The sequence below is a fragment of the Lithobates pipiens genome, unplaced genomic scaffold (genome assembly GCF_037356315.1).
Source record: "Lithobates pipiens isolate NorthernLeopardFrog02 unplaced genomic scaffold, aLitPip1_a1.2 Scaffold_11, whole genome shotgun sequence".
In the NCBI taxonomy this organism is placed as follows: domain Eukaryota; kingdom Metazoa; phylum Chordata; class Amphibia; order Anura; family Ranidae; genus Lithobates; species Lithobates pipiens.
This window is the reverse complement of record NW_027507696.1, coordinates 26931762-26958934: the sequence shown is the minus strand read 5'-3', so window position 1 is coordinate 26958934 and position 27173 is coordinate 26931762. Positions and strand designations below refer to the sequence as shown.

Genomic DNA, 27173 nt, shown 5'->3' with positions numbered 1-27173 from the left:
TTAAATAAGTCTTGCTCAAAAGTAGATGACACAACATATATTGTATGTGCATTTATTATCTAATAATTCTCCTTGTGTCAATCTTAAACTGGTTAGCTTTGCTTACAGAGCTTGACTTCTGGCATAGGCCTCACCAACTGCCATTCCCCTGTCAATTCAATGCCTTATTTCTTAGGACAGGGGAATAGAAGTCAAAAAGTCACAACATACACCTAATCAAGTAGGGCTTAAAGGGGCTGAAAACCCTAGTTTTAAAAAAAATAACAAACATATCATACTTACCTCCACTGTGCAGTTCATTTTGCAGAGTGGCCCCGGTCCTCCTCTTCTGGGTCCCTCAGCAGTGCTGGTGGCTCCTCCCCACATCGAGTGTCCACGTTGAAGAAGCGCTCTCCTTGGTGGACACCCAATGGGGACGCACTCCCAAGTCCCGCATCTGTGTCCATTCACACAAAATGCAGGTCTCGGCCCTGCCCCCTGAAGCCGTATCATTGGATTTGATAGACAGCAGCAGGAGCCAATAGCTGCACTGTTATCAATCTACCCAATAAGGAAAGGAGACACCAGCTAGAGATGGTGTGCTCATTCCTGAATGGAGGATGACAGCGTGCATTAACCGCTTCAGCCCCGGAAGATTTTACCCCCTTTCTGTCCAGAACACTTTTGCGATTCGGCACTGTGTCACTTTAACTGACAATTGCGCGGCCTTGCGATGTTACACCAAAACAAGACGTCCTTTTTTCCCAACAAATAGAGCTTTCTTTTGGTGGTATTTGATCACCCCTCTGTTTTTTATTTTTTGCGTTATAAACAAAAAAAGAGAGACAATTTTGAAAGAAAAGCAATATTTTTTACTTTTTGCTATAATAATTATCCCCCAAATATATATAAAAAAACACATTTTTTCCTCAGTTTAGGCCGATATGTATTCTTCTACATATTTTTTGTAAAAAAAAAAATCACAATAAGCGTATATTGATTAATTGCGCAAAAGTTATAGCGACTACAAAACAGGGGATAGTTTTATGGCATTTTTATTATCAATTTATTTTTATTAGTAATGGCGGCAATCTGCAATTTTTATCATGACTGCAACATTATGGCAGACACATTGGACACTTTTGACGCTATTTTGGGACCATTGTCTTTTATTCAGCAACCAGTGGTATAAAAATGCACTGATTACTGTGTAAATGACACTGGTAGGGAAGGGGATACCGGCGGACATCGAGTCCACGGGACACCGGCAGACATCGAGTGCGCGGGACCCGCGGGCACAGCCACACTGTACGCCACAGGCGCGAGTGCCTGCTAGCCCCGCAAATGAAAGAGGACGTGCAGGTACGCCCATTTGCCCATCGCGGCCATTGTGCCGATGTATATCGGGGTACAGCAGTCGACAAGCGGTTAAGGTGAAAAAGACATGAGGGTTTACATCCCCTTTAAAGATCACAGAACTACAAGCTCGTTCTATTCAATAGTGTAGAAGTTCTACATGTGGAAAGCCAACAGTGTTTTCTAGTGGAATCTCCTTATTAGGAAGGTTTTAACCATAGAATCTAGCTTAAAAGACATTCTAATACTGTGTAGTAGTACTGTATAGTATGCTATTTTATTCCTATTTTCATGTATATTATATATTTCTTCTAACAGGAAGTTAAAGAAAGCAGCTTCATGTTTGTACGTAGCCAGGCGATAGAAAAAATAAAATCTGCCTTTGTCTTACTAGACTCTGAATTTGAAAAATTTGATCTGTAAGTATTTTCTTTTATATCTTTATTATGCTCACTAATTCATCTGCATTCAACCTTAATATTTTAAGCACAATATGGTATTACTTTCTGTCTGCCCTCCAAAAATAGACATGGCCAAACCTGTGCTGAGGGAAAGATGTATACAGCCACTGAATGCTAGTCATGCTAATTCAATGGCTTCAAGACCTTCACTGTCATATACCAAGACAAAGTTTACAGATCAGTGGCTGTATACTTATTTTTTTTTCCAGATAAAGCCAGGGACAGCCAGCAGTTGGAAGTTTTTTGCCCAGGAACCCGGTTGCTATTGATTATGTCATTGTCATCCAATCCTTTCTAAATGATGTAGGAGATGATCAGAACATCTGAGGTGCATTTTACATTGTAATTATGTTAGGGAGGATTGCCTATCTTGTATTTTAGACCTTAAAACAGAAATGTTCACACCAAATATTACTTTTAACTTTAAAGCTATTCATTGATCAAAATGCAGCTGCTTCAGCAAGGACTGGACAAATTTGAATCCATGTATGGGCAGGTTTGTGTACAACCAGCCTATCATAATTTTCCCAAATGATCAGTTCCAAATGAGAAGGCTCCCCACTGTATGAATACAATACCACAGTGGAAAGGATTTCCTCATCCACCTCAAATGTGTGGATGGGAGAATCTGATCATTTTTTTTTTGTTCAGCCACCTGGTTGAGCTACAAAAAAATGATCAATGTATGGGTTGCCTACGTCAACTAAGCATTCAAAAGAACAATGCTTTAGAATAGATTTAAAGCTAACATTTGCTTTGCCCATGCCAAGAAAAACATCAGGTTGGTTTTAATGGTTGGCTTTAATACTTCCCCCAGCAACAAATACCCATATTCTCTTTATTTCCCTACTGCTCCTTCAACCACCAGATACACAAAACTATCTGGTACTTTTGGGTATTGTGTAACTCCCCTTTCTTCATGTGATAGCGCTAGTGGTTGGCCCAATGCTCCCACATGGGGTGGGAGAGGTCCAACTCCAGTGTCTAACTGGGGCAATATGAAGCTTACACATCTCTTCTTTATGTGCTCCAGTTAGAGTAGCAGGAAAGCAAATAAAAGGTGTGTATATGCTGTTGGGACATACGTAAACAGGTTGCTATCTTTTGCATGGGCAAATCACAAGTTCCCTTTAACCACTTGACCACTGGGCACTTAAACACCCTTAATAACCAGACCAATTTTCAGCTTTCGGTGCTCTCACATTTTGAATGACAATTACTCAGTCATGCAACACTGGATCTATATGAAATTTTTGTTCTTTTTTTCACACAAATGGAGCTTTCTTTTGGTGGTATTTAATCACCGCTGGGTTTTTTATTTTTTGTGCTATAAAAGAAAAAATACAGAAAATTCTGTACAAAATAGAATTTTTCTTTGTTTCTGTTATAACATTTAGCAGATTAGTAATTTTTTCTTCATAAATTTTGGCCAAAATTTATACTACTACATATCTTTGGTAAAAATAAGTACAAATTGGTGGATATTTTTTGGTCTTTGTGAAAGTTATAGAGTCCACAAGCTATGGTGCCAATATCTGAAAATTGATCACACCTGAAGTACTGACGGCCTATTTCAATTCTTGAGACCCTAACATGCCAGAAAAGTACAAATACCCCAAAAATGACCCCTTTTTGGAAAGAAGACATTCCAAGGTATTTAGTAAGAGGCATGATGAGTTTTTTGAAGTTGTCATTTTTTCCCACAATTCTTTGCAAAATCAAGATTTTTTTAACTTTTTTTTTTTTTTCACAAAATTGTCATATTATCAGTTTATTTCTCACACAGCATATGCATACCACAGATTACACCCCAAAACACATTCTGCTATTACTCCCGAGTAAGGCGATACCACATGTGTGAGACTTTTACACAGTGTGGCCACATACAGAGGCCCAACATGCAGGGAGCGCCATCAGGCGTTCTGGAGCACCCAGGACAATTCTGACATTTCTCTCCTACATGTAAAAATCATCATTTATTTGCTAGAAAATTACATAGAATCCAAAAACATTATATATGTTTTTTTAGCAAACACCCTGGAGAATACAATGGTGGTCGTTGCAACTTTTTATCTCGCACGGTATTTGCGCAGCAATTTTTCGAATGCTTTTTTTTGGAAAAAAAACAGTTTTGTGCTTAAAAAAAAAAAAAACCACAGTAAAGTTAGCCTAATTTTTGCATAATGTGAAAGATGAAGTTACACCGAGTAAATAGATACCTAACATGTCACTCTTCAAAATTGCACAGGCTCGTGGAATGGCGCCAAACGTCGCTACTTAAAAATCCCCATAGGCGACGATAAAATTTTTTTTTACTGGTTATATGTTTTGAGTTACAGAGGAGGTCTAGGGCTAGAATTATTGCGCTCGCTCTAACGTTCGCAGCGATACCTCACATGTGTGGTTTGAACACCGTTTTCATATGTGGGACGGACTTACGTATGCGTTCGCTTCTGCATGCGAGCACATGGGGACAGGGGCACTTTAAAAAAAAATAATGTATTGTTCATTTTACTTTATTTATTTTAGTTTGACATTTTTTTCCCCGAAAATAAATTTTTTGCTCACTTTTATTCCTATTACAAGGAATGTAAACATCCCTTGTAATAGGAATATGGCATGACAGGTCCTCTTTACAGTGAGATATGGGGTCAATAAGACCCCGCATCTCACCTCTAAGCTGGGAAGCCTGAAAAAAAAAAAAAAGAAAAGATTCTGGATTTGATCGTATTGGCGAGTCGGCAGAAGCACCGGAGGGCGGCGGGAGGGGGGGTGTCTATGGCTGGGTATTGCAGGGTATCACCGACTATGGCTGGGTATGGCTGGGTATCTCAGAGTATGGCGTTGCAGAGTATTGCATTGCAGAGCATTGCAGGATATTGAAGGGTGTTGCAGAGCATTGCAGAGTGTTGCAGGGAATTGGCGGGTGTTGCAGAGCATTGCAGAGTGTTGCAGGGTATTGGCGGGTGTTGCAGAGCGTTGCAGGGTATTGCAGAGTGTTGCAGGGTATTGCAGAGTGTTGCAGAGTGTTGCAGGGTATTGCAGGGTATTGCAGGGTATTGCAGAGTATTGCAGGGTATTGCAGAGTATTGCAGGGTAATGCAGAGTATTGCAGAGTATTGCAGAGTATTGCAGGGTATTGCAGAGTAATGCAGGGTATTGCAGAGTAATGCAGGGTATTGCAGAGTAATGGCAGGGTATTGCAGAGTATTGGCAGGGAATTGAGGGGTTAATTTTCGGTGAGCAGCGATGTGGGCACTGCAGATGCAGCCCACATCGCTGCTGACACCGATCTCTTCCCCCTCCGCTGTTCAGATCGGTACAGAGAGGGGGAGGGAGGAACCGGTGTCATAACATGACGCCGGTTTGTTTACAAGTGATCACTCCGTCATTTGACGGAGCGATCACGTGGTAAACGGCCGCGATGTACCGCGATGTACCGTGATTCGTGATGCGCCGGGTCCACTGGACCCAGCGGCCACGGATGCTCTCGAGTGCGCGCCCCAGGGGGCGCGCGAGAGCAGAATTCTGGGAGGACGTGATATGGCTTTAATGGCATGGCTGTAGAAGCCCAGATGCTGAGAGATAGAGGTCTGTCTACATTCCAATAATGTTGAAGACTCAAGTCTTTTTCATGTAAAATCTACCATCACTCTTGAAAATCATACTTTTGATGGTGTAAGACTTTGTGTTCATCCTTGCGGTTATTCAGTGAGTAGGATCCAATGAGTAGCTCAACATTTGGCACTCCATACCATCAAAGGTCAGGTTTTCAAAGGTTTTGTTTCAATGGCCCTTGGTGAATCATTCTCTGATCCTGATCCTTATTCACTGTTGCTCCTTCAGTCAGACCTCTATTTCCTTTGTAGGACCTTAACATAGTTCTTTCAGCCTTAAAAATAATATTTTGGAGCTTGCATTGCAGATAATATTTTAAAAGGCGGCCTTGTTGTGTATCCAAGATGACAGGGCCTTGTCCGGTCAATCTTCATTTTTAATTTTACACAAGGACAAGGTAGTTTTAATGCCCTGCCTTTCTTTTTTGCCTAAGATGGTTTTTGCTTTTCCCCTTAATGAAGATCTTAATACTCCTGTTTTTTGTCCAGTTCCTTCCTAACAAAATCAACTTACACAGTTTAGATGTTGTCAGGATTCTACGTTCAGGCCACTTCATTTTACCAAAAGACAATTTTTTTGAAAGAAATCTAAAAAGATAATTTGAAACGGTACCACTAAAAACAAAAGTCTAAATTAGGCTGGCCATACACGATTCGTTTATTTTTATTTTTTCTGTTGAGCAGACAGATCGCACTATAAACATAAGAAAGAGGAAGAATGATTTCCATTAAACCCCACACACCCCACCAGGACACTATATTCTGAAAGAAGCTCTTACCACTGATTGAAATTCAGTCAGCCTCAGCTGAACTGGCTACATTTCAATCAGTGTATGACCAGTTTTAGAAGCTATAGCTTTGCTAACACCCAGATAGTGATTTGATTGTTAAACAATTGTTCAAGAGTAGCTACTGTAATGTTTCCAGTAAGCCATTGTCACCCAGTGCCTTTCAGTTGGGGCATGTGGCAGTTGCCTGCTGTATGTAGCTCCTCCAAAGTAAGGGGAGTCAAGAATTCTCGGGTTTTGGATGGACAATTCCGGTAGGCGGATAACGTTCAAATAAGTCAAGGTTTTGCGCGATTCTTATGAGCTACAAGAAAATTGGCAATAGACCGGTTTAAGGTGACATGTGAAGGAAAGAGGTTAAGCCAAAAGGCATTGAGCTTCCATGGAGCACACACCAAGGTAGTTAAGGGCCTTACGTCCAGATGGATCACCAGGGGAGAGTCATCCGATATTCCTCTAGGAATGTATCTAATGTCCGTAAGGTGGGGCAATAGGGAGGGGGTACCCAGACATTGGTCAAATGCGGGATAGAGACATATAGGATTTGTAAAAGCATGAAAATTTTTCTCCTGAGGGTGCCACTGCCTAGCATACCAGAAGTCAATCCAACCCACCTCCAATATGAACTTATAGAGCACAGTACCTCTATCAGAAGCTCCTGTAGTAAGCGAAGGATGCTTGACTAGAAAGGGGTGGAGATGACAATTAACCACTTAAGGACTAGGCCTATTTTTGACACCTGTTGTTTACAAGCTAAAAAACTTAAAACCCCCAAACATTATTTCTTTTTCAGACACCCTAGAGAAAAAAATGGTGGTCAATTCAATACTTTATGTCACACCGTATTTGCGCAGCGGTCATGCAAACGCAATTTCTTTGGAAAACAGTAAAGTTAGCCCAGTTTTTTTCTATAATGTGAAAGATGATGTTACGCTGAGTAAATTGATACCCAACATGGCATGCTTCAATGTTGCGTTTAGTCGTGGAATGGCGACAAACTTTGGAACGTAAAAATCTCCATAGACAAAATGTAAAAAGTTCTACAGGTTACCAGTTTTGAGTTACAGATAATGTCCTGTGCTAGAATGATTGCTCTCATGCCAATGATCATGGCAATACCTCACATGTGTGGTTTGAACACCGTTTTCATATGTGGGTGCAACTTCTGTATGCGTTCGCTTCTACGAGCGAGCTCCGATTTTCTTTTTTTCTTATTTATTTTACTTCTTATTTAAAATGTTTACACTGTCCTTTTAAATAATGTGAATGTAAACATCCCTTGTAATAAGAAAAAAAGCATGACAGGACCTCTTTAATGTGTAATCTGGGGTCAAAAAGACCTCAGATCTCACATTTACACTTAAAAGCAATTTACTTTTTCAATAAAAAAAAATTGTCCCTTTAGGGCCATTGTCCCTTTAAGTGACATTTGACGTTGCTGCCATCATTCAATGGAATAGAGTCAAGTGGGTGTGCAATCATTCGCCAACTCGTCTTAGTGCCAAGCAGGGGAAAGCATCGGACCGCCTCCGCCACTACCAACGGATCCCGTAAGTGGCAGAGACAACCAGAATATGGCAGGAAGGGGGTGGGCATTATTATAATGTAGCAAATAGTAAGAAGAGCCACCAAGACTGTAATCCTTGAAGTGTTGTTTATTGGTACATCAGAGTGACAGTAAAACAATAGTGTTGACGCGTTTCGGCAATAGCCTTAGTCGTAGCTAGTTTTTATATGGACAAAAACCTTCAAAAAAGTTAGGGAAAGGCTAGCGGCCTTCTCTAGCTGAGCACACATTCAGAGTTTGAGCAGGCACTACTAAGCTATGCTGGATCTGGGAGAGAGCGCACATACACAGCACATACACAGCCCAGATCAGTTGCTAGGATGTGAATTGTTATGAAATTCAGGCTGTCCGAGCTGTAATAGCAACACAAACATTGGTTATTTGACAATCCAATATAAGCCTACTTAAAGTGTTTGTAAAGTCTAAACATTTTTTACCTTAATGCATTCCTTGCATTAAAGTGGATTGAAACCAGATTCATTAAATTTGAGCTGGGCACATATATCTGCACTGTTTTCTTATCTCTCTTCAAAGCACTAAGTCCCGTTGCTTTCTCTTGCTCCGTTAGTCTGTTATCAGCATCATAACTTCCGAAAAGTTCTCTGACACGTGAGATAAAACCAGCCTGAAATTTGTGTTGTGGGAGCTTGCTATAAATAAATTAGCAGAGAACTGAATTATTCACAAAACAGCTCTGCAAGTGTCTGCCTGTCTCTGCCTGTTGAGTGGGGGTGTGTGTGTTTCCTCCAATCAGCTGTCTTGGCTGCATGCCCAGACTTCACAGTCAGTGCTGAACAGGAAGAGAAAATCTCTAACACAATGTGCACTTTCTAAAGAATATATAAAGCTGAAGACAGAGGATATGCATGTAAAATTATGTAGGATGATTTGTTTCATTCCTGTATATCATCTGCGACTGTTCACTTCACTGGGTATATGTGAGGGTTTACATCCACTTAAAGGGAAAAATTGTCAAGTGTCAGCATCCCCATCTCACCACCCCCCCCCTTTTACTTACTTGAGCTCTAATTTGATCCATGCACATCTGCAGCTCTCCTCTCCCCCCTCTTGCTGGCTTTGTTGGGGCACCTAGAGCCATTGGCACCAGTGTTGTTAATCAAAGCCAGTCACACGCAAGTGGGGGGGCAGAGCCGTGTCCCCCTGTCTGTGTGAATGGACGCAGTAGCAGGGCTCAGGTGCGAACACGCACAAGTGCCACAGAGAAGGCAAGTATAGACATGTTTGCTATTTTTTTTTAAAGAAAAAAAAGTACCTTTACAATTACTTTAAATCACCTTATACAGTGCCTTGCGAAAGTATTCGGCCCCCTTGAACTTTTCAACCTTTTGCCACATTTCAGGCTTCAAACATAAAGATATAAAATTTCTATTTTTTGTGAAGAATCACCAACAAGTGGGACACAATTGTGAAGTGGAACGAAATCTATTGGATTTTTGAAACTTTTTTTAACTAATAAAAAAATGAAAAGTGGGGCGTGCAAAATTATTCGGCCCCCTTGCGTTAATACTTTGTAGAGCCACCTTTTGCTGCGATTACAGCTGCAAGTCGCTTGGGGTATGTCTCTATCAGTTTTGCACATCGAGAGACTGAAATTCTTGCCCATTCTTCCTTGCAAAACAGCTCGAGCTCAGTGAGGTTGGATGGAGAGCATTTGTGAACAGCAGTTTTCAGCTCTTTCCACAGATTCTCGATTGGATTCAGGTCTGGACTTTGACTTGGCCATTCTAACACCTGGATACGTTTATTTGTGAACCATTCCTTTGTAGATTTTGCTGTATGTTTGGGATCATTGTTTTGTTGGAAGATAAATCTCCGTCCCAGTTTCAGGTCTTTTGCAGACTCCAACAGGTTTTCATCCAGAATGGTCCTGTATTTGGCTGCATCCATCTTCCCCTCAATTTTAACCATCTTCCCTGTCCCTGCTGAAGAAAAGCAGGCCCAAACCATGATGCGGCCACCACCATGTTTGACAGTGGGGATGGTGTGTTGAGGGTGATGAGCTGTGTTGCTTTTACGCCAAACATATCGTTTTACATTGTGGGAAAAAAGTTCGATTTTGGTTTCATCCGACCAGAGCACCTTCTTCCACATGTTTGGTGTGTCTCCCAGGTGGCTTGTGGCAAACTTTAGACAAGACTTTTTATGGATATATTTGAGAAATGTCTTTCTTCTTGCCACTCTTCCATAAAGGCCAGATTTGTGCAGTGTACGACTGATTGTTGTCCTATGGACAGACTCTCCCACCTCAGCTGTAGTTCTCTGCAGTTCATCCAGAGTGATCATGGGCCTCTTGGCTGCATCTCTGATTAGTCTTCTCCTTGTCTGAGCTGAAAGTTTAGAGGGACGGCCAGGTCTTGGTAGATTTGAAGTGGTCTGATACTCCTTCCATTTCAAAATGATCGCTTGCACAGTGCTCCTTTGGATGTTTAAAGCTTGGGAAATCTTTTTGTATCCAAATCCGGCTTTAAACTTCTCCACAACAGTATTACAGACCTGACTGGTGTGTTCCTTGGTCTTCATGATGCTCTCTGCGTTTTCAACAGAACCCTGAGACTATCACAGAGCAGGCGCATTTATACAGAGACTTGATTACACACAGGTGGATTCTATTTATCACCATCAGTCATTTAGGACAACATTGGATCATTCAGAGATCCTTACTGAACTTCTGGAGTGAGTTTGCTGCACTGAAAGTAAAGGGGCCGAATAATTTTGCACGCACCACTTTTCAGTTTTTTATTTTCTAAAAAAGTTTAAAATATCCAATAGATTTTGTTCCACTTCACAATTGTGTCCCACTTGTTGGTGATTCTTCACAAAAAATTAAAATTTTATATCTTTATGTTTGAAGCCTGAAATGTGGCAAAAGGTTGAAAAGTTCAAGGAGGCGAATACTTTCGCAAGGCACTGTATGTTGTGAGTGCTGCCTATCTACTGGCCACCTCGTTCAACAACTTCCTAGGTTCCCAGCATACTTTGCAGCTTCTCTGCTCATTTCTTCAATTTACTTTCAAAATCTAAGAACTACATTTTCAAAGATACCTTGCCTGCAATCTGTTATCTCCTCCTCCTGAAACTTTCCCTCTCAGTACCTCTGTAGTTTAGAAGGCAGGCTCTGAAATGTGTAATACAGCAGTGCATCTACACAGGGCATAGTGAATATGTGTTACAGAGTTCAAGGAAGTACATTTTCACAAAGTAGATTTCCAAACTTCATAAGCATTCAGATTAAAAGTAGTCAGCTAGAAATAAATTTAAATTAAACGTGAAAATGAATTTATTTAAAATTTTGACTGTAGATACACTTTATGTATTGTAAACAGTACTTCAAACAGTCTTTGAATTAGCCTCCAGTAATTCTGTGAACATCAGTAATCAAACTGGGAGAGAAAGTGGCTTTACTGCGGGGCGCTGAGCTGTGTACCAAATAAATGGAGCTTGTTGATTGCAGGAGGGAGCTTATAGATGACAACAGTGAGCTGCTGTTCCAATATAATCTTTTCACCAGGCTGTATTGCTTTGACCAGGCTGACCAGAATACCATATTTTTTTTTCTGTTTATGACGGTTCATAAGTATCAACCTTGCATTAGATTAAACTTACACTAACCTGCCCTCCAAAAATTTATTTATTTTCACAGATTTTCCTGCTACATATACAATATTTGTTTCTTAGTACAACACAAAATACAGTTTTTTTTTTTTTGTTTTTTTTTTTTGTACCTTTAGTGAAAAGGCAAACTTTGCACAGGAAAAAGCAACATTCTATCAAGAAAAGGAAGAATTTCAAAGGCAATACAAGATTCAACAACAGGTTTATATCTGTTTGGTTTACTAAGCTTTAAAGATATTGCTGGGACATTTTGGAAGGATACTTAAAACATTGCTTTGTTGATTTAATTGACCCATGTTTAGGAACTTCAAGAAATGTTGGAAAAACATAAGATACAAAATGAAGTTTGGCTCAAAGCAAGAGCAGAAGAAAATGATAAGGAAAGGCGAGAGATCAGTGATGTGAGGGTAAGTTGCTGCAAGTATCCACAGAAATATACAGTATGGATACACTAGAATAATTTGGCCAGTTTTGTCTAAGGCCTCTTGCACATGATACTCCTGTTTGAGCATCTACTTTTTCTGACTTTTTTTTTTTTTTGTATGTATTTACACGTATTTTCACATTTATATGTTTGCACATTTTTTTTACTGAAGAATGCACAGCGCTTGTTTCTGCGCCTGTATGCATAGGAACATTACAATTAATGGGCTGTATTTTAGTTTAGTATAAAAAAAAAAAAAAAAAAAGATGTACTGACCGTTTTCAAGCTGCAATGTGCAAGAGGCCTTACCAGCCAGATACTATGTTTAGAGATCATTTTTGTCCTGGCTGCTTATGCTTAGACCCAAGCATGACTATATAACATAGTTCAAGATTTAACCAATTTAGGCTATTTTGGGTATCCAGATCACCTAGGAGTCATAACATTTACTTAACCCTTTCGCTGCCATAGACATAAGGTATAGGAACCTACAGAAGCATTTCAGTCCTATCAGCTGCATTTCCCACTCTGCTATAAGCTCATGGTCACTTCAGTTAACCAATAGTTGAGATGAGCGTCTGACAAGTCACTCATAAAAAAAAGTGACTCCTTCCCTATTTATTCCTTTGTCCCACCCCTTTGACACCCCCCTCGCCCTAAATAAGACCCCTTCTGCTGCTTTGATCCCACTTCTTGCGCCAATCCACGCCATGCAGCACCGATCTCCATGTGCCCCTCTCCCCTGCAGCACTGTGTAAAAATAAAAATAAAAAATATAAAATTGTGTGGCTCTATCTATTATCCTAAAATAAGAATATCTTGTTTTTTGGACAACATTTTATGCGAATGCCTTTTGTTTTAAGAAGACAAAGCAATAAAGAAAAATACTGTAGATAGTCTACTAAGAAGAAAATTCAGTTGCCATGGCAACAAAGAAATAGAAATCCCAGACAACAGCAGCTCTTACAAGCTTCCATCAAGACTAATATAGTAAGGTGATAACTTCTTACTGTAAGTTTAAATTCTGTAACTACCTTGTATCCTTGCATTATTTAGCCACATATGCTTCTACAGTACAGTATATGGCTTTAATGCAGGGGTAGGCAACCTTAAAGTGGTTGTAAACCCTTACAACCAACTTTGACCTACAGGTAAGCCTAGATTTAGGTCCAAGAAATATCTCCTGAACCTACACGGTTTAGGAGATATTTGCCGAAAGACAGGCACCGCTGTCTACAGTGTAGATAGCGGCGCGCAGGCGAACTGAGCGCGCCGCGGTCAACGGCGATATGCCGCAAGTGGCGGCTCCCGTGACCATGCGCGGGAGTGACATCATCGCAGCTTCGCCGAATGACAGCACGCGGAGCAGCAAGACCCACCGAGAAGATGGATGCGCCGGACTACAGGGGACAGAGGGTGACTTTGCTGGCTCCTGAGTCAGGTAAGTGACACATAATGGACTACTATGCGATGCATAGTAGTCCATTATGCTTTACCTTTGCAGGGAATGAAAGAGGAAGTAAACTCATCGGGGTTTACTTCCTCTTTAAAGAGGTGGAGATCTACCTGAACAACATGGGAGAAGTTAAAGATCACTGGGCAATGTGTCGTCTCCTCACATCTGATTTAAACATCTAATTACTGTACTACCATGTCGCAATCGCATTCATTGCACTGCAAACATGGGTTTAAATCAGGTGGTGATGAGGCAACATATCGCCTCCTCACCAACTGTCAAATATACTCAGATTGCTTTTCAGAGGAGCAGCGGTGCCTGCTGCACTTGTCAATCATCCCTTAGTTGCATTACAGCAGTAGCACCTTTAGGACTCATTCACATGTAAAGATGGGGGTTGGTAAATCTCTGCGATTGAGTCGCAGTTCTGTGTGAAAAAAGTCTTATACTATAATGCTCAGTGTATTGCGCCACACTGACCTGAAGATCTCTTCTTTCCTGTTGCTTTCCACCACTCTGGAGACCACTACCTGGGATAAGAGTTGGAGTGCAGTTGGTATCACTCTGCATGGGGCAGGAGCCAGAACTACAGAGGAGGCATCCGTTTATGCGGCTTTTGCTCCCTACCACAGCTCAAACTTTACAAGTAGTCCCTCCACATTCCACTCTGTTTGATGCTCTAGAATGGTGGATCAGGAATCCCAGACCGTGATCTACCAGTCACCTGTCCGTGATCTACAGGTTGCTGATCCCCACTTTAATGTGCTTGAAATTTAACACTGTAGGCTTAACATTAGGCCAGCTTAAGAGCTAGTGTACAGATAAGGTCTTAGCCGGTTTGGCCATTTTAAGGGAACCTGGACTTAAGCCTATCGGGCAGTCCGATGCAGATTACCTTAAAACCTAAGTTTATTTAACAAAAAATGAATAAAAGGGGACATAAGTTTGAATCCATTTCCTGTTTTGCCAGAGGTTAATTGGAGCACAATGTTTCTGATAAACCAGTACACATCATAATGAAGGTAAGACATGTCCCTTGTGCTGATTTTTCACCTGAAGTGAATAAAATCCCATTGACTCTGGCCTTAAAGACAGGTAAAATTCAATATTACATTTTTTTTTGGGTTTAGACAAGTACGTTTTAGTCCTACACCCTGAATTTAGCTAGATGTTTGCATCTTTGACAGTGACCCTGGTCTGTAACAGTCCTGCCAAACAAATTAGAACACTTTAACCACTTAAGACCCTGACCATTTTGCAGCTAAAGGACCAGAACCTTTTTTCGGCACTGCGTCACTTTAACTGACAATTGCGTGGTCGTGCGACGTGGCTCCCAAACAAAATCAGTGTCCTTTTTTTCCCATAAATAGAGCTTTCTTTTGGTGGTATTTGATCACCTCTGTTTTTTTTTTGCGCTATAAACAAAAATAGAGCGACAATTTTGAAAAAAAATGCAATATTTTTTACTTTTTGCTATAATAAATATCTCCCAAAAATATATAAAAAAACTTTTTTTTTCCTCATTTTCGGCCGATACGTATTCTTCTATATATTTTTGGTAAAAAAAATCTCAATAATCGTTTATTTTTATTTTTTTTGGAGTGCGGCCGTCCAGAGTCTTCTGATTACCTACATTGTCTGCATGCTGTGGCTCGCACTCGGATCTCTCTGCCTGGAGAAGCTATTTTTGTGCTTTCTGGATCTGTCTAGAGCGGTGGTACTTCTCTTAATAATCGTTTATTGATTGGTTTGCGTAAGAGTTGTAGCGTCTACAAAATAGGGGATAGTTTTATGGCATTTTTATTAATATTTTTTTTACTAGTAATGGCAGCGATCAGCGATTTTTATTGTGACTGCGACATTATGGCGGACACGTCGGACAATTTTGACACATTTTTGGGACCATTGGCATTAATACAGCGATCAGTGCAATTAAAAATGCATTGATTACTGTAAAAATGTCATGGGCAGTGAAGGGGTTAACACTAGGTGGCAGTGAAGGAGTTAAGTGTGACCTAATGTGTGTTTCTTACTGTAGGGGGGTGTGGCTTGGCGTGTAACATCACTGATCACCATTCCCTATGACAGGGAACAGAGAGGTTTGTTTACACTTACCTCTCCACGTTCTTCAGCTCTGTGACCCGATCGCGGGACAACAGCGGCGATCGGGTTTGCAGGTCCCGCGGGCACGGCCACGGAGCTCAGGACCAGGTTGCGAGCGTGCCGGCGGCGGCACGCATGCGACCCAGGGGCTCTTAAAGGGCAAGGTACCTGTATGAGCTTGTGCCCAGCCATGCCATTCTGCAGACGTATATCGGCGTGAGGCAGTCCTTAAATGGTTAAATGAAAAATTTTAATGTCAATTTGTAAGAATCCACTGCATGATGTAACTCACAAATGTCTTCTAATTACTACTCAGGAGGAAATTCTTCTACAACAAAAAAAGTTAAAAGAAGAGCAGCAAATGATTGAAAAACGCAATCAGCAGTTGATTTCTATCATGGAACAGTTCAAAGGAATGTGATCACTGAGAAATGTTTATGTCAGCGATATAATCGGAAAGCTTAATCCATTATTTTCAGCTATATGTTACATAAAAAAGATGGATAACTTTTGTGCAAATTGTTAAATATTTCTCCTATAAAAATCTGTATTTTATTCAAACTGATTAAAGTCTCATGACACATTCAGAAACTCTTTTCAAAATAAGATCTGAACTGTGAATTTTTATAATGAATATACAGTGAAACACAATATGCAGTATATTCACATAATTGAATAGTTCAGTAATGCCAGTATCCGTAAACAGCCACAATGTGAAAATTTGTAAATCATGATTCCTCTAGCACTCAGCAACTGTACTTTGGGGAAGATATGCTCATCTTAATTCTCATACATGTTCATTTTTTTTTATTATGTATTTGTGTGTATTATGGAACACTTTTAATGCTGACAGGATACATAAAATAATATTTTTTTTCTATTTCCAAACATGCCATACAAGTGTCAGGCCACATTTTGGCAATTTGCTTCCTTGATAATACTAAAATGTTAACCTTATAATATTTAATGCTGGGATGTATAAATAAAGAGCAATAGATGGCTGAAACTTGACTTCACTGACTGCACACTTGTTTCATGTCAAGACTCAAAACATATTGAAGCCAGAGCTAGCCAGGTAACTAGCAAATGCTCAGTAATGGCAGACCTTGTATTTTGTTTTGTTTTTTGCATTTTTTCTTCCATTTTCCTGCTTTTTTTTTTTTATGCTGCTTTCTTGCTGTTTTGCTGGTTTCTGGTAGTGTTTCTGACAATCTTCCTGCTGTTTTTCTGTCGCTTTTCCAACATATTTCATTTGTTTGTATTCTGGTGATTATATATTCTAATTAGTCTTTGGGTCTCCTGAGATTTAGATATCTGTAGGGGTTCTACTAAATATTATTTTTGCATGTTCATGTGGTTAAATAGTGGTGTCCTTTGATGTAGTCATCACTAATTAATATTTTTCTAACTATTTACTAGACATCATCACACAGCCACTTTGCATTTGTATTTGTGCCCTTCTTTAGTGGCAGCCCGTGAACTGAAGTTCCCACATATAAACATGGCACGTTCCAACATATTTTGGTAGATTTTTAGACATTATTTATAAACGCTGTTTTACTATTAAAGGTTGCTTTGCAACAATTTGCACATGTACTTTTGTTTATAAATGTATCTAGTTTTTATTGTTACGATTTCATGTTTTTATGTGTTTCCCCCTTATTATACATGGTGATGGTTTACTATGTCTTTATTATCATGTTTTCACTTTTTTGACTATTTTGAGATATTGGATTTAATTATATATGAATCCCTCATTCCTTTTTTTTTGTTTATGTTAACCATCTCGTTTTGTGGTCTATTTCCATGTTTTCTCTGGGGCTTCGCATGTATGTATGTATGTATGTATGTATCTTCCCCCCCATGTGTTTGCAATTTAAAAGCATTGAATGCATCATGTGACATGTTTGAATCTGGCATATATTAAGCAACAATGATGTTGTGAAATGTGTCAGCTGTTTGTCCAGCTTCTGTTGTCACATGAACATTGACTATTCATTACAATAAAGGCTTTTATCGGAGATCGGAGTGCGGCTGTCCAGAATCCATTTCTTCAATATCCAAATACCCATGTCATGGAACCAGTTACCTCAGTGGTCCTGCATATAGGAGAAACAAATCTTTTGTTCTCACAGGATCCCAAAGCCACCTCGGATTGCAACCTAGTATGGATATAAACACTACCCATAATAGGCAAAATGCCAACAAGGATCCCTCATGGACCAGGGCCCAGATCCTGGAAAACCTCCTGACTGAGGAAAAAAGAACCCCTTAGAGAGGCTGCCTTTATGACCGAGCCTTAACTCAAAACTGGACTGAAAGAGATCCCATCTGGTGCAGCAAGCTGCCAAAGGGTCCTAAAGGCCCTGATTCTTGCAAACTTTCTGCTGAAGATGTAGCCCTTTGAGGAATTGGCCTCATGGCTCAATCCTTACTCAAACTGTGGGAGGTGATCCCACTAGGAGCTGTCAGTCACCAAAGGATCCTTCCCAGCCTAAAGCTTTGATTTTGGCAAACTTCCTGGCTGATAATATAGCTCTTAGAGTGCATGTCTTCATAGCTCAGTCTTTACCCAAGCTGGATTAAAAAGAGATCTTATCTGGAGTTGGCAAGGAAGTTCATAGCAAGTAGTAAATCTAACCTAGAGAGTCTTGCCTCTCCCTCGGGTCTAAGATCCAGCCCACATCAAAGTATTGGATTAGTAAGAGATAATTCACCAATAAAACATTGGATATGACAGGGAATACGGAGTTATGCCCTCTAAGAGAGCTTAAGATCAGTTTGAAGTCCAGAACATACCTAACCAAAAGACAAAAGCAAAAGAAAACAAATCAGTCCAAATTGAACAAGCTTTATTCAAATCCTTTTGTAGGATTTATAGATATTAGCTTTGAGAAAAACAGCTAAACCTGATCAGCCTCTTCCTCCTAGGACAAGAAACTGGAAGAGATGAACAAGGGTGGAGTATTGCACTCTGCGACAGAAGATCTCATCCGAGAGAAATTACTTCAATTCGATAACCTAGTATCAAAAGCAGGAACCAAGGCCTGTTTGCAGGGCTGTTTTGAGGCAACAGATTGGAATGCACTCTGTGAGACACATGGAAGGGACATTGATGGGCTTACTGAGTGCATAACGCATTATATTAATTTCTGTGTAGATTCTATTGTTCCAACAAGAATTGTTTGTTGTTATTCAAAATAATAAACTGTGGGTAGTTAGTGAAGTGAAGGATATTCTTAACTACAAGAAGATGGCTTTTAGAGTGGGTAATAGGAAGGAGTTAAAAATGATTCAGAGGGACCTGGGGATAAAGATTAGAGAGGCTAAGGAGAAATATAGGAGAAAGCTGGAGTGAAAACTCCAGAAAAACAAAGTAAGAAAGGTCTGGAGAGCCATGAGAACCATTACAGGTCTTAAGCATGTTGGTGGAGGGAATAGGGAAGATGTGGAGAGGGCAAATGAACTGAAACATTTTTTTAATAGGTTTGATTCAGAGGCCCTGGCTTTAACTCCCTCAGATTCAACACAAAGTTGTAGAAGAGTAGAGTTGTGGAAAGTACTCTCCTCTCCTAACACTAGATGTCCATCCTCCTTTAACCACTTCAGCCCAGAAGGATTTACCCCCTTAATGACCAGGCTACTTTTTGCGATATGGCATTGCATTACTTTAACTGACAACTGCGCAGGCATGCAACGCTACATCCAAATAAATTGATGTCCTTTATTCCCACAAATAGTGTGGTATTTGATCACCTCTGCGGTTTTTATTTTTTGCGCTATAAACAAAAAAAAGACTGACAATTTAAAAAAAAAACACAATATTTTTTACTTTTTGCTATAATACATATCCAATAAAAAAAAATTAAAAATAATTTATTCATCAGTTTGGGCCAATATGTATTCTATATATTTTTGGTAAAAAAAATAAATCGCAATAAGTGTATATTGATTGGTTTGAGCAAAAGTTATAGCATCTACAGAATAGGGGATATAATTATGGCATTTTTATTATTATTATTTTTTTTTACTAGTAATGGTGGTGATCTGCATTTTTTAGCGGGACTGCAACATTGCTTCGGACAGATCAGACACTTTTTGGGACCAGTGACATTATTACAGTGATCAGAGCTAAAAATATGCAATGATCACTGTATAAATTACAATGGCAGGGAAGGGGTTAAATCTAGGGGGCGATCAATCGGTTAAGTGTGTCCTAGGCAGGTGCTTTCTAACTGTGGGGGGGAGTGGACTGACTGGGAGTACAGAGAGATCGCTGTTCCTGATCACTAGGAACAGATGATCTCTCTGTACTCCCCTATCAGAATGGGGATCTGCAGATCCCCATTCTGTTTCTCTGAGGAGCGATCGTGGCTGCTGGACCCAGGCACCGGCTTGCATGCCTGCAGTGTCTTGTGCACGAAACGATGTACGGGTATGTTGCTTCCTGCAATAGGGTGCCCTGCCCCATTATATATGCAGTGGGCGGTCCTTTAGTGGTTAATGTGTGTTCTGATTCACCCCTATTGGATATTTTTACTGGTTGTTCTTTTTAAAATAACTCTACTCCTCCTTTATGGCAAAGTGCACCAATGTCTTTTACAGCTAATGAGGCGAGTAGACAATTGCAGAGACTTAAAGAAGTAAAATCAGCAGGCCCTGGTGGAGTTAGCCCCAGGGTGCTTAGGGCATGGGTAGTGAAATAAACCTGTAATTGCAATAACTTTTAAAGTAAATATTATCCAAATTGGTTCCGGATTACCTCTATTTATTCCATATATATATATATATATATATATATATATATATATATATATATATATATATATATATATATATATATATTAATTTGTCTATTCCTATAGTTAGCTAGTCTATTAAAACTCTTTAGTTACTGTTGATATCACAATGATAGAAGGTTAGCTATGAAAACAAGCACAATGCTTAATAAAACAATGTCTTATTTATTTCCCAAGAAAATAGGAAACCGCTAACATGAAAATACTAAAGAAAGATATTACAAAGCATATAACAGAACATATAATACAAGAACATCCATCAAAGATACTTATGGCATGGTCTCTGCGGCTGGGCTCAAGATGATAGAGAGAAAGCCATGAGGCTTAAAAATGGTAGAGAGAGCCATGAGGCTCAGACATGAGCCAAGAGCGAAAAGGGTAGAGACGAAGCTCTCTGACTTGGTCAGCCCTTTTATACTTCAATCATACACCATCCATACCCAACCCCATTGCCATCCCATCTAGACTTTTGATGAATCACAGTACTTATGGGGCAGTCCTCCTCAATATATTATATTACTGTCCATCCTGCTGTATTGGCCTCTAAAGGCAGCATTATCCATGTATCATGTCTATGCATCTTCAATGCCTTTTGGTCCTTTGATTTTCTGTAGCAGGACATTCAATCATCTTGTCAGTTATGGTCTCTTTCAAGCTTGCTTGCAAAGCATTATAGCATCAGACGGTCCAGAGCCAAGCTTTGTTCAGCCTTGATGGAGACCTGATCTCTCCTTTCAGATATGCTACAAAGCTTTGATGTGCACCTTGTTCCATTCCAGATCTGGTATCAACCAGAAAGAGCATCAGACCTTTACCCTTTAAAGCCATGGAACTGCAAGTATCAGCATGGCTGATCTTTGGGAATAGAAAACAGATCCAATTCAAACTCTGGATAATACCAAAACACTGCTACCAATAAATAATAAACGCAGTAACATTGACTGAGAAATTCCATAAATATGACATTAAACCATGCTGCCTTTTAACAAAACACCGATTTGCGCCTAAAGGGCTCATATCACCCTTCTTCAGACATGGCTCCTAAGGAACAATACATAACTGTCTTAACGTGTTAAAGTGGTTGTAAGCCCTTACAACCAACTCTGACCTACAGGTAAGCCTAGATTAAGGCTTACCTGTAGGTCCAAGAAATATCTCCTAAACCTATACGGTTTAGGAGATATTTACCCGAAGACAGCCACCGCTGTCTACGGCGCAAGTGCCGTAGACAGCTGCGCGCAAGCGCACTGGGGCAGGCCGCAGATCGTGCCGATATTCAGCGAGTGTCGGCTCCCGTGCGCATGCGCGGGAGTGACGTTATCGAGGCTCTGGCGAATCACAGCGCCGGAGCAGCGAGACCCGGAAGTCACTCCGGGATACATGGCAGCAGCGAAGAGGAAGATGGAGGAACGCTTCGGGGCTTCGTTCTCAGGTAAGTTATTCATAATGAGCTAGTATGCTATGCATACTAGCTCATTATGCCTTTGCCTTACAGGGTGTGCTTTTTATTAAAAAAAAATTGCCTTTACTTCCTCTTTAAGTTTTCCAACAGGTCCTTGAGAAACAGTTCCTATGGAACAGTCCATAATGGTCTTAATGTGTTGTTCTTCCCAACATGTGCCATTTTGCCACTGAGTGACACACCACCATCATTCTTCTGCGACAGCTTCCATGTCACCATCCTGTGACTTCTACTTTCCTGTATCTTCTCAACGGGGTGCATTACAATCAAGGGGTATCCATTCACTCACCATTCACCAGCACACACTTAGAGCCACATATTAACCAGTTTTCAGATGCAGAGTCTCGAGGAGGGCCTTACTCACCCATATTACTAACCTAAAATACACATATGTCACACTATACAAGAACGTAAATCAACTCATTATTATACTATATACATATATGTGACCCATCAAATTACGCATTCCTCTCCCAACCTCCTATAACTCTTTACTGTAAATACGGGTCAGGATTAGGCAGGCTTGCTCACAATGGCCTTTCCTACTGCAATTTTCATATTTCAGGGCTCTGAATTGGCAGCAAAGCCTCTAACTTGTATGAAGAGACCTTACCGTCAGTTCGTCCCTCAACTTGCATAGATAAACGGGAGACCCTTTTATATAAATCTCGAGTCTAACACATATAGCCCTGAAACAATGACAAACCACAAAATGTCATCCCTGTACCTGGATTTCAGAGACCATGCCCAGAGTATACCATGAACCTCTATCTACTGTTAGGTTCAAGGAACACCCTAGTTCCATGACTAACGTTACATCAGTATTCTTTAGGACAAAGAAACAAACTCGCCTATGTCCCAGATAATACCTAGGTGCTTCCTTCCCAGAAATGATCTCTCCATCCAGAACCCACAGTGATATATCTTTCCAACATTTCTTGTTCACCACCATGTATTGACCTGGCACCCAAAGGACATCATGGTCATGCCATCGACAGAAGGAGCTATCAACCTGCCTCCTGTTTCCATCCTCTCTGATCACATGTGGGTAATTTAGTCTCAGATTCAACAAGTTAGAATCCCCAGTCAGTAAGCCCATTGATGCCACCAAATACGTAGACTGAGTCTGCACTTCTGTATATAGGATCAATGAGGAAGCATAACATCTCTCATTATCCAAACTAGCGCAGCCCATTCAGACTTTCAACCACCACCTGGGATTAGTGTAAGAGATGTGTTCTGGCAAAATCTTACTGAGCTGTAATGCTAACTCATAAGGCCACTGCCCCTCATACAGAGACTGTACAATCAGCTTGAAGTTGGTCGATACCTCTAATACAGTAAAACAAATACTCTTGCGCACGAATGTGTTAGCCAGGCAGTCTAAAGTTCAGGATGGACAATAGCTTTCGGCCTTGCTGCCTTCCAGGATAGGGATATCCTAGCAATCAAATGGGAAAACAGAAAAGAGAAGCGCACCAGCCTTGTGCATTATCCTTTGATACATTTATTAAGGAAAAACTTTACTAAAAACTACTCAAAAAGGTAGAAAGAAAATCACGCTTGTAACAGTCTTTGACTTGTGACAGTCCCTCCACTGATAGTAGTCTCCGGATTCTGAAGAGAGAACGTGCGAACCTCTGCTGGCTGACGCGTTTCTAAGGTTTTACCTTCTTTCTCAGAGCCTAGCAGTGTTTATCTCTTGCAGGTACTTATACATGTGTTCATCTGGGAAGCACATTCCAGAATAGCTCCGGTGCCACTATCTCATTTGTGGGCGGTCCAGTGAAAGGCGGACCTTACCTAGGTAATTTAAAGTCACATATATATACATACACATATATATATATATATATATATATACAAAAGCACATCCGTACATACATGCACACGCATGCATCCAGAAGTAAGTATGTTACTAAACTGGCTTATATGCATATCTTAATCATATTCACATATAAGCATGTTTAAAAGATCCTGGATTGCTGGACATGTGCTAGTATTGAGTCCCCACATATATGAACCACGTGTAGGTACAGAATGTGTGCAGGGACCATGCACAATAAGCTGCCGATGTTACATGTGAGTGCATGGACGAATGTTGTATCGATGGTGTATGGTATCTCTTGGACTCGCCACTGTGGCATAATCCCACATATGTATATGTGTGTGTGTGTGCACGCATGTATATATATATATATATATATATATATATATATATATATATATATATATGTGTGTGTATGTATGTACGTGTATCCGCCGTTCTAGGTTATTGCAGTGCCTCTAGAGATAAGGCAGGTGCTGAGGTAAGCGATTATGTACACTATGAGATCGAGATGAGGACTGAAATGAATGTAGGAGAGGAGCGCTGTACCCCTGGAGTATCGATCTGATACGGCCTCCGTTAGTATTGTGTGGCTGCAAATGTGGGTGATATTGCTACCGCTGTTCTCCAGATTGTACTTTGATGTTTCCCATCTGCAGCTTATTGTGTATGGTCCCTGCATACATTCTGTACGTACATGTGGTTCATATATGTGGGGACTCAATACTAGCACGTCCAGCAATCCAGGATCTTTTAAACATGCGTATATGTGAATATGATTGAGATATGCGTATAAGCCAGTCTAGTAACATACTTAATTCTAGATGCATGCGTGTGCATGTGCATGTATGTACGGTTGTGCTTATGTGTGTGTATATGTGCCTTTAAAGTACCTAGGTAAGGTCCGCCTTTCACTGGACTGCCCACAAATGGGGGAGGGGCACCGGAGCTATTCTGGGATGTGCCTCCTAGATGAACACATATATAAGTATCTGCAAGAGATAAACACTGCTAAGCTCTGAGGAAGAATGTAAAACCTTAGAAACACGTCAGACAGCAGCGGTTTGCACGTCCTCTCTTCAGAACCTGGAGATTGCTATCAGTGGATGGACTGTCACAAGTCAAAGACTGTTACAAGCGTGATTTTCTTTCTATCTATGTGAGTCGTTTTTAATAATGTTTTTTCTTAATAAATCTATCAAAGGATAATGCACAAGGCTGATGTGCTCTCTATTTTTTGTTTTTCCATTTGCAATATAAGGTTTTTATAAGCACCCGAGAGGCGATCGAGAGATCGGCTTCGGGTGCCGACATCGCGGGCGCGCTGGGCGGGTAAGTGTCATTATTTTAAAAGTCAGCAGCTGCAGTATTTGTAGCTGCTGGCTTTTAAAAAAAAAAAAAAAAAAACGGCGGACTCCCGGCGGACTCCCGCTTTAACCACTTGCCACGCGCCATATAGCAGAATGATGGTGGCAAAGTGGTTTCAATATCCTGACTGGGCATCATATGACATCCTCAGGATATTAAGCCGCCATGCCCCACCGGAGGGGCGCATCACGGCGATCATTGTTGATCAGTCTGAAACCCTGCAACACCGATCTAGGTAAAGATTCTCTGATGGAGACTCGTTACCATGTGATCAGCTGTGTCCAATCCGGTGATCAGTTTTTCCTCACTTCATGGTGATCCGCTTTTCCTCACTTGCATCTGACAGACGTGAGTAGGGGAGAGCCGAACTGGGGCTCTCTTGACAGGAGGGGTCTGTGCTGATTGTTTATCAGCGCAGTCCCCCCCTGGATCCCACCCAGGACCACCATCATGCCGCCCAGGACCACCAGGATGGCCATCCACAATGGACCACCAGTTACCAGTTATTCCCCCCCTAGACCCCAGGGAAATGCACAGCTGTGCCCAAGCAGCTGCCAATCAATGCCCAGGCAGCTGCCAATCAGTGCCCACTGACAATGCCTACCACTTCCAGTACCACCAGGGATGCCCATCAGTGCCTCATATCAATGCCCTGTATCAGTGCCATGTACCAACGCCCATCAGTACCCAGCAGTGCTGCCTATCAGTGCCACCCATAAGTACCCATCTTTCCAGCCTTTCATTGCCACCTATCAGTGCCCACCTGTGCCACCCATAAGTGCCCACTATGAAAGATCTAATTCAAACTCTGGATAATACCAAAACACTTCTACCAATAATCGCAGTAATATTGACTGAGAAACTCCAGAAATATGACATTAAACCATGTTGCCTTCCAACAGAGTGTTCTTCAAAGTGTTCTTCTTTAACTTGAGCCTGTCTACAAAAGGTTTCTGTCTTGTTGAAGACATCCTGTCTTGTCCCTGTGCCAAAGATACCACTCCTTGTGGCTCCAAGGTTTAGAGACCAGTGGCTTTGACCTCCCACTTAATGAAGACCTTGGAGAGACTTGTTTTATATCAATTACGACCCAAGGTTAGTAAATGTTTACACCCTTGCAGTTTGCATACCAGCCAAAACTGGAGGTTGAGAATGCTATCATTTCCATGGTAAATTGCATGTATGCACATCTGGATAAGTCAGCAAGCACTGTGAGGGTCATGTTTTTTGACTTCGCCAGTGTTTTTGATACTATCAGGCCGGAACTTTTGGGCAAGAAGCTAGCAGCTAAATGTGACAAAGACAAAGGAGCTGCTTGTGGATTTCAGAAAGAGGAAGCCACTAGTGACCCCAATCTCCATCTGAGGAGTGGATGTGGAGGTAGTAGAGATTTACAAGTATCTGGGGGTGCACATAGATAATAAACAAGAACACTGAGGTGCTCTATAGGAAGAGCCAGAGCCACCTCTACTTTTTGAGCAGACTATGGTCCTTTAAAATCTACTGGACGATGGTGGAGATATTTTATGAGTCTGTGGTGGCCAGTGTTCTCCTGTATGCAGTAACATTCTGGGGAAGTAGGTTTAGGATGTCCGACACCAACAGACTCAACAAACTGATTCGCAAGGACAGTGATGTTGTTGGATTGGAATTGGAGTCTTTTTGGAGAGGAGAATGTTGTTCAAATTATGTTCAATCTTGGACAACTGCTCCTACCCACTCCACAGTACGCTGGTTAATCTGCGGCTCCAGAGGACGTCGTATGACGGAATGCATAGGGTGTGGCCTAGGACACACACAGACTCTCCCTTCAAGAGGCAGTGCTTGTATACATTGCAGTTTTAAAATTGTATCTTTGTGAGTAGTGAGTCTGGGACCAACAGAGAGCGGGACACTAGGACCAACAAATAGCTACACAGTGGCTAATACTGTGGAGGCGCTTCTACCCCTGCAGGGACAGGGGAGTTGGTGAGTGTGAATTCTGCCTATTGCATGAAAATTTCACCAAATCACAGCGGGTTTTTTACCCCCCAAGGATCATTTGCACTGGTCACTTTGCACTTTCGGATTGTTTTTTTTATATGTTATATAATGTATCTGCACAATTTAAATTCAATTGTGACAAGCGTTCTTTCATATATATAAATTTTTAATAGTATTGGTTTTTTATTTAGTCATTGTGCACTCTGAGATATATATTCATCATGTGGTATAATTTATAGATTAACATTTGATAATTGATTCATTTTTACATTGTGCGTTTATTTTTCATATTGTGCGTTTTTGTTTTTTTTTGTTTTTCTTTCTCACTGTAATTAACTATTTGCACATT

The 27173-nt window shown here is 40.8% G+C and overlaps 1 protein-coding gene across 1 annotated transcript in view; it reads left to right on the top strand.

Moving 5' to 3' along the window:
- LOC143961009 (kelch domain-containing protein 3-like) overlaps positions 1–17412 on the top strand; it is a 151508-nt gene extending 134096 nt beyond the window's left edge. Inside the window, exons 16-19 of the mRNA XM_077470117.1 lie at positions 1654–1754; positions 11518–11602; positions 11704–11808; positions 15701–17412. Of these exons, the coding sequence (XP_077326243.1) occupies positions 1654–1754; positions 11518–11602; positions 11704–11808; positions 15701–15805 (396 nt within the window). The 3' untranslated portion in view covers positions 15806–17412. The remainder of the gene's footprint in view (positions 1–1653; positions 1755–11517; positions 11603–11703; positions 11809–15700) is intronic.
- Positions 17413–27173: the final 9761 nt, after the last annotated feature.